Below are 13,827 nucleotides of genomic sequence, written 5' to 3'. Positions count from 1 at the left end.
ATGCAGAATCATGTCTTCTGCAAACATAAGTAATTTGACATCCTCTTTTTCCAATTTTTAAAAATATATTTATTTCTATTTGAAAGGCAGAGAGAGAGACAGAGAGAGAGAGCACACCTATCTGTTGGTTCAGGCCACCAAATGCCTGCAACAGTCAGGATTAAGCCAAGCTGAAGCCAGGAGCCAGGGACTCATCTACGTCTCCTACCTCGGTGGCAGGGAGCGACCCAAGCACTTGGGCCTCCAAAGGCCTGTGTTCACAGAAGCTTCAAACTCTGAATGTGAGCCCTCCAACATAAAATGCAAGTACCCAAACCAGCTTCTTAACTACTAGGCAAATATTCACCCCACCATTAACTTTTTGAAGTGTTCTCACAACCTACTTTAAACAGGGAAAGACTCCGTATAAATATCTCTTCAGAGAAAATACACTCATGGCCAACTAGCACATGAAAAGATGTACAACTTCAAGAATTTTAGGAAAGTGCAAATTAATACCACTTTCTACTCACTAGGATGGGTATAGTTGCTTGTTTTTAAAGATTTATTTACTTTTATTTTAAAGGCAGATTTGCAGAGAAGAAAGACAATTCCTCCATCCTCTGATTCACTCCCCAAGTGGCCACAACGGTCAGAGCTGAGCTAATCTCAAGCCAGGAGTCAGGAGCTTCCTCCAGGTCTCCTACATGGGTGCAGGATCCCAAGGCCTTGGATCATTCTCTACTGCTGTTTTAGGCCACAAGCAGGGAGCTGGGTGGGAAGTGAAGCAACCAGGACACGAACCAGTGAAAAGGTGTATGATACACCACCCTGCGCATACCTGGGTTAAGGTTTATTTAAGCACAGGGAAAGAAACCAGTATTGATCTGAATGCAGTAAAAGTTCAAACCTCAATCTTTACTGGTAAGAATGTAAAATGGTGCAGCTGCTTGGTTCCTCAAAATATCAAACATACCATTACTGTACCACTTAACAGTTTTACTCGTATGTGAATGAACTACAAAAAGAGGCTTAATAAAAAGTATGTATGTATGATAATAGCATAATCACAATAACTGAAGAGTATAAACAAATGTTTAGCATCTGATGAGTGGGAAAGCAAATTGGAGTAAATCCATATGACGAATGTTATTTAGACAGTGAAGTACTGGCACTATGCATATAATAAATGTACTTTGAAAATATTAGCTAGCTAAAGAAATCAAAATAAAAGGCACAGACTTATTGACAATTTAGGTGCAATATTCAGAATTGGCAACTGCATGGAGATAGAAACATGGAGTCACTCCATAGGAAGCACACACTGGTGTGCTCAGTGCTACTGAAAGGCACACTTAAAGATAATGGAAATAGGGCCCAGTACCATAGCGTAGTGGTTAAAGTCCTCACCGTGCACGTGTCAGGGTCCTATATGGGCACCGGTTCTAATCCTGGCGGCCCTGCTTCCCATCCAGCTCTCTGCTTGTGGCCTGGGAAAGCAGTGGAGGACGGCCCAAAGCCTTGGGACCCTGCACCCTCCAGTGGGAGACCTGGAGGAAGTTCCTGGCTCCTGGCTTTGGATTGGCTCAGCTCCAGCTGTTGTGTGGTCGTTTGGGGAATGAATCATTGGATGGGAGATCTTCCTCTCTGTCTCTCCTCCTCTATATATATCTGCCTTTCCAATAAAAATAAATAAATCTTTTTTAAAAAGATAATGGAAATAATATTTAGTGTGCACATAATTTTTAAAAATCCCAACATGGAACAATTACCCAGTTTCAGATTTCTTCATTGGGAGATTTTATCACAAATTCATAAAAAAAAATAAAATCAATTCTACACAACCTCTTCCAGAAAATCAAAGAGGAGTGATTACTTCTATTAAATTCAACTCATTTTTACAAGCCGTCAAGGTCCAACAGCAAAGTCAAAGATATAAATAAATATCCTGCATGAACTTGGACATGCTATCTCTCAACAAAAGAGTTAGCTAGTAAGACACAACGTATTATCATATCAAATTTTGGTTTACACAAGGAATGCAGGGCTGATTCAGAAGTTATAACAAGCATGCAACTCATGGTATTAACAAATAAAGAATAGAAATTACATGACTATATCAATCTATGCAGTTGAAAAAACAGCTGACAAAAACATCATCCATTCATGATTAAAGACAAACAAAAATATTCTTGGTGGATATTGTGGTAGAGTGAATTAACCTGACCTCCTGCAACACTAGCATGCCATATGAGTTCTAGTTCATGCTTCTGTTCTGATCTATGCCCTGTTGATGCACACCCTGGGGAGGCAGCAGATAATGGCTCAAGTTTTTGGCCCCTGCCACCTGTATGAAAGACCTTGATGGAAATTCTGACTCCTGGCTTCAGCCTGGCCTTAGCTGGCCGCTGCAGCCATTTTTAGGAGTAAACCAGCAGATGGAAGATGCCATTCACAATCTCTCTGTCTCTCTCTCTCATTGTACCTGCAAAACAAATCAATAAGTAAATAAGTTAAATAAACTTTTAAAAAAGAACTCTCAACAAAGTAGGAATAGAAGGGAAATTTCTCTGCTTGCTAGAGTGCCCACATTGCAGTTGTGAAAACCAAGATTGCAAACAAGGCAGGATTAGCAAACTTGAACTACTCCTATTCAATACAGTACTGGAAATCTGAGCCAGTGTGCTAATTCACGTTAAGGAAGGCTACATTGGAAAGACAGCATATTTCCAGAAAATATGGTTGGCCATAAAGAAAATTCTAAAAATCTCTTTTGAAAAAAAACTCCTATAATAACTGAAATGTGATATCACACAAATTTCAATTATATTCCATGTACTATTAGTGAATAAAACATAAAATTTAAACAAGAATAATGTTTTAGTATTGCTCTAAAAACTAAAAACTTAGATCATCTAAAAAATGTACAGTGTTTATATTGTAAAAACTGCTTGCTTTATGCCTCACTCAAAGTTCTTCAACCCTAACAGCCCTTAGCTGAAGCTTGGTGCCTGAGCTTTAAGCTCAGATCAGCTTTATGTTTCAAAGTGATTCAAATAAGAAAGGATGGGATATCTCATTGGCATTGACATGGTTTCCAACTTTTCTGATGGGCTGTGATCATAAAGAATGAACTTCTTACTCAAAATAAGCATGCCAACAAAACCTCCCACAAATATACATACAAAGAGAAACTCATCCACTGAAAGCACAAAGCAACCTCATTTAAATCAAAACCTTTAAAAATTTAGACATATCTAATTTAAAATGTGAGTGTGCATGAATAATGTACACAATTGCAGCTCACTTATAATATTTTACTTATAATTGCAGAAGTGTGAAACAGTTACAAGAGGAATAGTGCTTTATATTAATTCCATATATGCATGTTTTCCATGAACAGTTTTCATAACTTTCTCTTTTTTCTCTTTTCCTTTCTTGTTATGATATGTGTGTGTGTGTGTGTGTTTATTTGGGCCTGTAATTTGCATGTCTTTCAAATTTCATTTTTCTAGAAATTCATTTTATTATATTGTGTAAAAGTAGTGGTCTGCAAGAAATTTGACTTTTAAATAGGTTGCTTTTTCCTCTACATAGTTTTAGAAAGACTGATATTAGAGACCCAATAAACAATGTTGTGGTAAAGTTAACAAGAGACAAAAGCAAACAGCAAGAACTCCATTTTGTACTGATACATGCTCCTGGTGAAAGCAGTTGATGAAGAATGTCTTCCCCTAGTGGCAATTTCGTGTGATAAAATTCTAAAAAAGCTCCCATTTTCTTTCAGGGACTCTGGCCAAGGAAAGGAGTCAGACCTTGCACGAATTTGTACTGCTTTTTGCTGTATTTGATGAAGGTTTGTGAGCTTCCAAGTGTAAGCCCTCTATTTTTGTTAGAACTTTTGCCCCCATATCCCTCCTCTCACACAATTCTCAATGACATCGTCTTGCTATCGCTATATATCCACTTACACTGCCGTGTTCTTCATCAGGGCCCCTATCTTCTCTTTCCTGCCAATTCATTTTCTTTAAAACGTTTTAATTTTATTTTTAACTGGGTTTACATAGTTGAGAAGGGTGCATGTCCATGTGGGTCTCTGATTAGGATATGGAAGAAGGTGGATGGGATAAATGTTTCAATTTTTTTTTTCTTCCTGTGTCTCCTTGCTGTCAAATTGCATCCGCACATGGAAACAGGTGGTGGGGCAGCTGTCATAAAACCCTGGAAACCTGGATCTGAGGAAGAGTGCTCCAAGGGTGACACTCCATTTTCACTGCAGCATTTAGGGAAAGTTCACCAAAGTAGACCTAGACTTGTCATTCCAGTCCTAGAACTCTAGAAGGATTTCAATACATAAATCATCATGGCACACACTGAAAAATAGTCTTCCTTCCCTGGCTTATTATTTGTCCTTATCCCTCCCCACCTGTTTTTGTAGACAAATATGAGAGGACTTGGAAAGGTCCATGGAAAATGGAATGAAAAGCTTACTTTGGTGTGAACGATTTTTGAAATCTATGCGCAGTTTTTCATTTCATGTTTTCACATATTTCATGAACTTCTTGAACATTCTTCCACAGGAAGAGGGCATCAATTTGAACAAGAATTGTCTACCTTTTGTGAATGGTCTTTTGCTTCATGCTTAAGGTGCCTCCTTCAGTGACAGCATGCTTAAAGCTGGCAGCCATCTTTGTCCCAAGAGAGAAAGGCAGAGTCAATCATGAGATAAACCTTGCTTTGCCTCTTCTCTCTTCAGGGCAAAGTTGGCACTCAGGAACTCTGCCTGCGAAGTCTGCAACTGCTGAGGCGTGGCCCAAGATGCACACGGTCAACGGCTATGTCAACAGGTCTTTGCCCGGTACGTACTGCATGCTCAATGACCCCCAGCATTCCCTGAGTTCAAGTCCAGGGATTCTTTGGTTTTCAGACAGCTGTGCACCCCACTAAATCCTGGCCTCTTGGGATCTACAACTATAGTGGACATTTCCTCTTTCAGGTATCTGAAAATGAAAGCCTGTTCATTCACACACCACTCACGATTAGATTTACCTTCCGTTTTGCTGAAAATGGGAGTGGACCAGCAAGGGTGAACAGACACTCAAGAAGACCTTGAAATATCAAAAAGCCATGCTAAGGAAAATAAATAAAACAATGAACAAGTGCCATGGTGTAGCAGGCTAAGCCTCTGCCTGTGGTGCTGGTATCCCATATGGGCACTGGTTCATGTCCTGATACCTCACTCCCATCCAGCTCCCTGCTTATGGCCCAGGAAAGCAGTGGAGGACGGCCCAAAGCCTTATCACTGTACACGCATATGGGAGACCCTGAAGAATCTCCTGGCTCCTGAGTTTAGACCCACCCAACTGCAGATGGAAGATTCTCTCTCTCTCTCTCTCTTTCTCCCCTCCTCTCTCCTCTCTCTCTCTCTCCCCCCTTCTCTCTTTCTCCTCTCTCTCTTTCTCCCCTCTTCTTTCTCCTCTCTCTCGCATAAATAAATATTTTAAAAGAAAGGAATGCAATTGTCAAAATAAAAACTCAAGTGGAATACAGATAAGTGGAATACAGAATATGTCCCAGAAAGTAAAACAAAAACGGTTTGAGAATATATTTTAAAAGAGACTTCAGAATCAGAGGTATGCGTTTGGCCTAGAGGGTAAAGATGCTCTTAAAATGTCTGTGTTGGAGCTAGCATAGCACAGTAGGTTAAGCCTCCACCTCTAGTACTAGCATCCCGTTTGGGCACTGTTTCAAGTCCTGGCTGCTCAATTTCAAATCCAGCTCACTGTTAATGCACAAGAGAAAGCAGTGGAGGATGGACTAAGTGCTTAGACCCCTGCACCCAGGTGGGAGACCTGGAATATGTTCCTGGCTCCTAATCTTGGCCTGGCCCAGCGTCGGCTGTTCTGGTCATTTTTGGAGTGAACCAGCATTGGAAGATCTCTCTCTTTCTCCCTCCCCATATCCTCTGTCTCTGTAACTCTGCCTTTCAGATGAGCGTTTGAAAAAAAATAGGATGTCTGTGTTCTTTGTTGGAGTGCCTGGGTTTGAGTCCTGGCTCTGTGTGCTGATTCCAGCTTCCTGCTAATGTGCACCTTAAGAGACAACAGGCAGTGACTCAAATAATGTGATTCCTGGAACCCACAAGAAAAGATATGAATTGCTTGATAACCCTTGGTTCCAGCTGCCAAAGACATTTGGAGCGTGAACATGCGGATAGGAACATGCTCTCGCCATCTCTGCTTCTGCCTCTGTCTGTCTCTCTCTGCCTCTTAAATAAAATGCAAAGTTTTAAAAACCAGAACTGATAGAATTAAAATATTTGTAATTAGAAGATGTGTCTTCATATTAAAATTTCCCATTAGAATAAACAACAGTTCTCCACCGAAAATGATCATCATGTAATTTCAGACACAGCACAAAGAGAATTTGTAGTCAAACTATAAATCAGCTTTGGGGGAAGAATAAAAGTATTTTTAGATGGCCTTAGAAGCCACTTGATATTAGTAAATGAAATATTTGGAAGAATAAGAATTAGAAAATAATGAAAGATGAGGAGGGATATTTTCCTCTGAATTCCTGCATATTTCCCAGTAATTCCAGAATGGATGTGCATACTTTAAGAATTAGAAAAACAAGTTTGATTTATTTGACATTAAAATTATATTATTTTGGGGGACATGCACACATTTGTGATGCCACTGCAGGGTAACTGTATCCCCTCATCATTCTTTAATGGTTAAACACTAAAAAATCCTTTCTTTTACCTTTTGAATTTTACTTGTATAAAGCTACATTTGACACATTCTACAACACATGTTTAGAAGCAGACAACTATCGCATTGCTGTGATCTGTAGAACAGTAGAACTTTTTCCTGCCTGTGACTTAGCGCCCTTAAGCAACTTTCTCCACACCCTCCTCAGCTTCTGGTAACCTTCAACTTACATAAGAACGTGATTTCAGATTCCAGACATGAGATCATGCAGTACATAATTTTCTGTGAGTGAATGGTTTAGGAATTTGACTTAGGTCGAGGAATCAGAGAAAGCATCTGTGAAAAAACTGCCACTTTAATGAGCTTTGAAATGGTATCAATGACAGGCAAATGAAGCAATGTGATATGACCCTGGAGAGGAACCAAGAATCAAAATAATCAGGGCCTCCTATCCCTTGGTGGAAAGTTTTGACACTATGATAATGACAACCTCTGACAAGTTTTAGAGTGGAGGATACTGTAGTCAAATCTGAATTGCAAAAAAATATTGCACCAGTTTTCTGGTGGGTAAGAGGCTTGGAAGGGAAAATGACCAGAGGTAGGGAGACCATAAACAAGTCATTTCAGTGGCTCAGACAAGACTTAATTGCAGCTTGCATTAAGATGGTGGTGTTAGCGAGAGTGAATACTGTAGTGGAAAGTTTTGAGAGCCAAATTAAAAGACAACTGTACCCTTGCAATTAATGCTGTGGGAGCTGGGTATATGGCTAGGTGGGTTAGTTCCACTGCCATGGTTGGTGTTGTATTGGTTATAGGAGTTGAGGATTTGTGCCAAGAATAACTTATTTGCATGCAAATTGAATGTAAAATGATATCATTCACTGAGATAAGGAACGTAGAAGAGGATGCGGTGAGAAAAACCGTAAACTTGGCTTGGGAAATGTTGATTTTGTGAGACATATAGGTGGAAATGTTGAAAAAGTGATTTGCTATACAGGTGTAGTTTCAGGAAAGGTCAGTTAAGATAAAGAGAAATTCTGTGCTGTTAACTTTGACAAAAAAAATCCCAATTTACCATGTGCAGTTGGCATTGTACAGAAATTAAAAGCCATATTGATCTAGAAATGTTAAACTTAAGTTTTCCCATTTGTACAGAGGTAACACATTCTATTAAATATGTAAGGTCTTATCTATGTGGGTTTGATTACAGAACTAATAAAGTGTTCTCTAAATAATGAAAAAAGAAAAAGAGAAATGAGTGATCTGAACATTATAAGAACAAAACCTAGAAAGATGTTGGCTTACAGTCCAAGAGGAGGGAGTTTCAAGGAGGAATGCCCATTGATTACCTAGGCACAAATTGTTGTTTTGATAATCCCAATTTCCTTGGTCCACTTGTTTACTATGCTTTACCTCTTACCTATAGCTCTGGATTCTCTTTTTGCAGGTCTGATTGGATGCCACAGGAAACAAGTCTATTGGCATGTGATTGGAATGGGCACTACTCCTGAAGTGCATTCAGTATTCCTCGAAGGTCATACATTTCTTGTGAGGAATCATCGCCAGGCCTCCTTGGAGATCTCACCGATAACCTTCCTCACTGCTCAGACACTCCTAATGGATCTTGGACAGTTTTTACTTTTTTGTCATATCTCTTCACACCAACATGGTACTCTCTTGAATCTTAAAAATAAGTATTGTAAAATATCTAGTTCCACTTTTAATGGAATGCACTGGAAATATACAAGAATATGGTGTGTTGCAGAGGATGCCTTTTATAGAATGAGATTCTATGGGTTTCAGAGGTTATTAGTATTCACAGTGATAATGGATCTATAGATAAATGCCGCTGATAAAGGAAAGCAGATAAAAAAAAATCTATGAAGGCAGAGACTTCAGGTTGCAGTTGGAGAGGTGTTCTGTGAGGAAGCTAGTGCAAAAAGAACACTGCCTGTGCTGCAGCCACGAGAGCTTCAGGATATCAGTAATGACACCCAGAGCAGTACCGTGTTTCCTTTGAAACACCAGACAGCTGAAATGTTCTGTAGCTGCCTGGCAGGAGCTGAGAGACACCAGGGGAATTAAGAAATGGTGAATGTGGGGAGAAGAAACAGATCATTTCACTCTCACTTGTCTTCTCGTGTATTTATTCTACTAACTCTTTATTTAACATTTCTTTTTTTCCCGTTTTTTTGTTATTACCATTTTACAATACAGTTCCAGAGGCCCTGGGATTTCCCCTACCTCCTTCTCAGGTCCCTCCCCCCCCACTGACCTCTCCCATATCATTACAACAGCATAGTTCCTCATAAACAGTCATAAGTCCATCACTGCAGGCATAGACAATGGCAGAGTCCAGTATCCCATTGTCAAGACACATCCAACAGTTCCACTGGGAATTCATCCTCAATCCAGAAGTAGAGATGCACACTGCACCATATCCTCACATCTGGACGTGTCAGTCTCCACTACACAATCACTATAAATCCCACCAAGTGAAAAGCCACAAAACAAAAGCAACAACAGAAAAACAGAAATTTCTCAAATCGATCTATTATCTCTCTTTGCTCTTCTGTTATGATCGTTGAAGTCTGTCTTAGCCAAAGTTTGATGTTATACCAGAATATGGCAGATGGGGTCGTTTAGAATGAACATAAATGTATCGGTTCACTGTTCTGAAGGCTGTGAGGTCCAATATTAAGGTTGCAGGATCTGGTAAGGCCTTCTTGCTGTCATGACATGCAGAAAGGCAAACAAAGTCAAGAAAAACAAGAAGCCCACCCACAAGATAAAAATATGATTTTATCATTTTTTCAATGTGTAAAATATTTGTGGAACTTTGTCAAGACATGAAGGGACAAAGTGTCAAACTGGATAAGAATGGCCCTAGAAATATGAACAGAAAGCTGCCGCAGTAACAAAATCCTGACTACTTGTCGTTGTCCAATTTCAGCCTGATAAATTTTAAAAAGTTATTGTCTGTTTTGTTTTCATCTTTTAACAGCATATCTCCACTGATTAAAATTCTCTTTTTTTTTCAGAAAAAAATTGCTTCATATATTTTGGCCTTAGACAAAAACTCTCATTTAAAAATTATATCATTTAAAATTTTTAGTTGACACACAATATGTGCATATTTTTGTGGGGTATATGAAATATTTCAACAGATACACAACATTAAACCAAAGCATTTGGTTGTTATTTCCATGACAGTCTTTATTTCTATCCATATTGAATTATGTGTAAGGATTGGTTGCTTGTTACTCCCCGAATCCTGCTTGTTCTTCACAATCCAGTTATCAGGTCTCGCATCTTACATGTGTGACAGCTCTTCCAAAGGCTCATTTAATATGAGTTTTATGAAAAATTATACACGAATCTCAAAATTGTTTACACAAAATGTTTATTCTTATTTCATTTGCCACAAAAGCCAGAAGGGGACCCAGGTTGAAACTAGGAACTGGGAAATCCACCCAGGTCTCCCAAGAATCCCAAACAGCGCACTTGCTGCCTCGGGGGTATGCATTAGCAAGGAACTATGAGGAGGTAAAAGAAGCAAAACTTGAACTAAGTTGTCAAATATAGAAAGCAGGCATCCTAAGCAATTTGATGACTTATACCAAATGCCTGCCCAGAAACTTATTTTTAATTCTATTTTCCATGAACTCTTTGAAGTACCTTCATATCTGGTCTTCAAAATAGCCCTAGGATATAGATAGGAAATGGATTATTATAACCTACATGAAAAAGAGACTAAGAATGTTGAATAGACTTGTCATAGGCTACTTATTCTCCTAAAATACATAGATTTTAAAAGTTATGCTTTCATGTATTTGTAAAATTATAATGTGTCTTGAAATTTATTCCAACTAATATCTTTCCTGATAGGATGTTATTATATCAGTGATTTGCATTATAATTCAATCAAGCAAAGACAGAAATCATTAGGAGCCTCTGGGGACAGGGTGCTAGCTTAGGTTACATTCCCTAGTGTTGAAGATAAGTAATTCTTTAAGTGTCCTGGTTTATAAATTTAGGTGGAAGATTAATAGACTTAAAGCCAAGCAGAAATGAAATATTCTTGTGTATTATGAAGGCAAATGAAATGTTATGAAGACCACCCAAGCCAATTTAGAATTTGGGGAGTCTGTCTTTATTAGCCAGTTAGGGACTGCCCCCACTGAGGACAGGTCTGAATGAGACAGTCCCAAGCTGTCGTTGTAGTGAGCTTTTAAAGGAAAGCCACGTCCTGGTGGCCTTGATGCTGGCAAGCAAGCAAGGGTACAGAAGCTACAATAAGCAGGTTAGAGCCAAGAGGAGCAATTCTGTAGTTATAGTTACAGTTTAACTTCTTAGAAGTTGGTTCCACTTTTCCTAGGGCTCAGTTCCCAGGACCTGGTTCCTCCTTAGAGGAAGAGGGTCAATCTAACCCAACTGGCTACTGTTGAATGCACTCCATAATTTTTCACCCTGTCACAGAACAAGGTCTGAAAAGAATGAAGCATACATGGAGAAGAATCAGGCAGAGGGGAATAAATCTACACAAGATGATGACAAGAAGTGGTATTGGTGCGGAAAGGAGAACACTTAGGAGAGAACCTTGAAGGTCAACTAAGAGAAACAAGTCAGAAAGGGACATGTTGAGATCTGATTATCATTTATTGCCTTTGTCTATACTCCTGAGGCATGGTGTTTTGTTGTTATTGTTGTTTTTTTACTACTTGCTGAATTTCTTATTTAGTGGCAAGTTAAACATGATTATAAAGTAATTTGAAAGTATGTAATTGCAAAAATTAAAAGGAGAATAAGAAAGGACAGAGAAGATAGGGTAGGAGAAAGGATACGGTGGGAAATACTATGTTCTTAAAACCATGTATATGAAATGTATGGAATTTGCTCCCTTCACATAAAGTTTTAGAATTTAAAACAAAATAAAAAAAAATCAAGAGCAGAAGTTTAGCTTTAGTTTGTGTGATTCCAGATGGCATGGAAGCTTATGTCAAAGTTGACACTTGTCCAGAGGAACCCCAACTGCAGATGAAAAGTCACAAGGAAGAGGAGGATTATAACAGCAAGGATTCTGAAATGCACGTGTTCACGTTTGATGATGACAACTCTGCTTCCTTTATCCAAATCCGCTCATTTGCCAAGAAGCATCCAAAAACTTGGATACATTACATTGCTGCTGAAGAGGTGGACTGGGACTATGCTCCTTCAGTTCCTACACCTGATGACAAGTAAGAGCCTGGCACTCTTCCCATTACTCAAAAGGTTCTTCCGAGTTATTCAAACCAACGAATCCATAAGCCATATTCAATGATATGCACAATTGGGAAATAAAATGGCAAGGGTATTGATAGAATTAGAGATTAACATAATGTATCTGAAGATACGCATCAGCAATGCATTTTCTCACCCTAGCCTTTGATCAAACCATATCAGCTATTTTACTGCTTGCTTTTATTCTACTTAGATACTTAGATTTCCATTTAAATGTCTCAACTTTTTATCTCTCATATAGAAGTTATCAAAGTGAGTATTTGAACAATGGTCCTCAACAGATTGGTAGGAAATACAAAAAAGTCCGATTTATGCCGTATACAGATGAAACATTCAAGACTCATGAAACTGTGCAATATGAATCAGGAATCTTGGGACCTTTACTTTATGGGGAAGTTGGAGACACACTGTTGGTAAGTTGTTGCACTTATCTGACATTGGCTAAGAAGAAAAAGCCTGAAATATAAAAATTCTTTTAAAAGATTTATCTATATTTATTGGATAGGTGGATTTACAGAGAGGAGGAAACAAAGAGAGAAAGATCTTCCATCAGCCAGAGCTGAGCCGATCCAAAGCCAGGAGCCAGGAACTTCTTCTAGGTTCAGGGTCCCAAGGCTTTGGGCCGTCCTCCACTGCTTTCACAGGCTACAGGAGGGAGTTGGATGGGAAGCAGGGCTGCTGGGACACAAACGAGCATCCAAAAGGGATCCAGGCACATGCAAGATGAGGATTTAGCTCGTAAGTCATCATGCCAGACCCAGCTTTTTGAGTTTTAAAACACCAAATAACTCAACCTTGTCCCCAAAACACATAATCTTTTAAAATGTTGATGGCATTTTTTAAAAATTTTAGTGTATTTGGGAAATAAATCAGTGGGTGAAGGATCTGTCTCTCTTTTCTCTCTTTCAAATAAATAAATATATCAACATTTTACACATGAATGCATACCATAAAAAAATTAGTGCTATCTATTAAGCCACCACTGCTAAAATATTTACTCTCCAACTTTTTTTTCAGAAAATGTTTACTAATCCATGACCTAGGGTCCTTATAATGTACCATAGTTAATGAACAGTGGATCAAATAAATACAGTGTTATTTTCTTCATAAGAAATTTTGAGATCAAAGATTGATTACATCAATTGCTGCTCAAAAATGCCATAAGGGTTCTCACATGTGGAGTTTCGCTAGATAAAAGACTTCAACAATTCTTTCCCTTTTCCCACACTAATCTCAGTAACACATATTATAAGTCTTTAGAAAATTCTCCAACTTTCTAAGCAAAATATTTACATGTTCCCATCTATCTTTCCTGGTTAGCTGTAAAATTGTTTGTTGGTTATTTGTATGATTCCCTTTCTATTTCTCAAAGGCCTTTATACATTATGGATATTGGCACATTGCTATTTATTCTCAAAATATTTTTCTCAATTTGCTACTTGCATTTTAATTTCTTTGGTCCTAACAATATTTTTCATTTTTACCTAGTCAAGATCTTGTTGCATGTATTTTTATGATTTTTTTAGGTTTGTTTTATTTATTTAAAAATAAAGTGACAGAAAGAGAAGGAAAGAGAGAGATCTCCCATCCAATGGCTCACTCTCCAAAGTAAAACCAGGAACCTAGAGCTTCTTCTCGTTCTTCCATGTGAATGGCAAGAGCTCACACAGTTGGGCCATCTTCCACTGCTTTCTGAAGCACATTGGCAGGGAGCTGGATCAGATGTTGAGCAGCTAGGACTTGAACTGGTGTCTATATGGGATGCTGGAGTTTTAGGTGGCAGCTTGGCCTGTTTTACTACAATATTAACACCTGACATTCTGAATTTCATTCTTCATTATTTATTTATTTATTT

At 38.6% G+C, this 13,827-nt stretch overlaps 1 protein-coding gene across 1 annotated transcript in view; it reads left to right on the top strand.

Moving 5' to 3' along the window:
- Positions 1-13,827, top strand: part of F8 (coagulation factor VIII) — a 107,213-nt gene that overhangs the window by 34,370 nt on the left and 59,016 nt on the right. The window contains 5 exon segments of the mRNA XM_040974685.1: positions 3,767-3,835; positions 4,736-4,837; positions 8,140-8,361; positions 11,674-11,929; positions 12,214-12,385. Coding sequence (XP_040830619.1) covers positions 3,767-3,835; positions 4,736-4,837; positions 8,140-8,361; positions 11,674-11,929; positions 12,214-12,385 — 821 coding nt within the window.

This window comes from Ochotona curzoniae, unplaced genomic scaffold, assembly GCF_017591425.1.
Source record: "Ochotona curzoniae isolate NIBS_2020 unplaced genomic scaffold, NIBS_Ocur_1.0 contig_2469, whole genome shotgun sequence".
Taxonomy (NCBI): domain Eukaryota; kingdom Metazoa; phylum Chordata; class Mammalia; order Lagomorpha; family Ochotonidae; genus Ochotona; species Ochotona curzoniae.
Note: the sequence above shows the minus strand (reverse complement) of the source record. Positions and strands in the feature narration are given on the sequence as shown.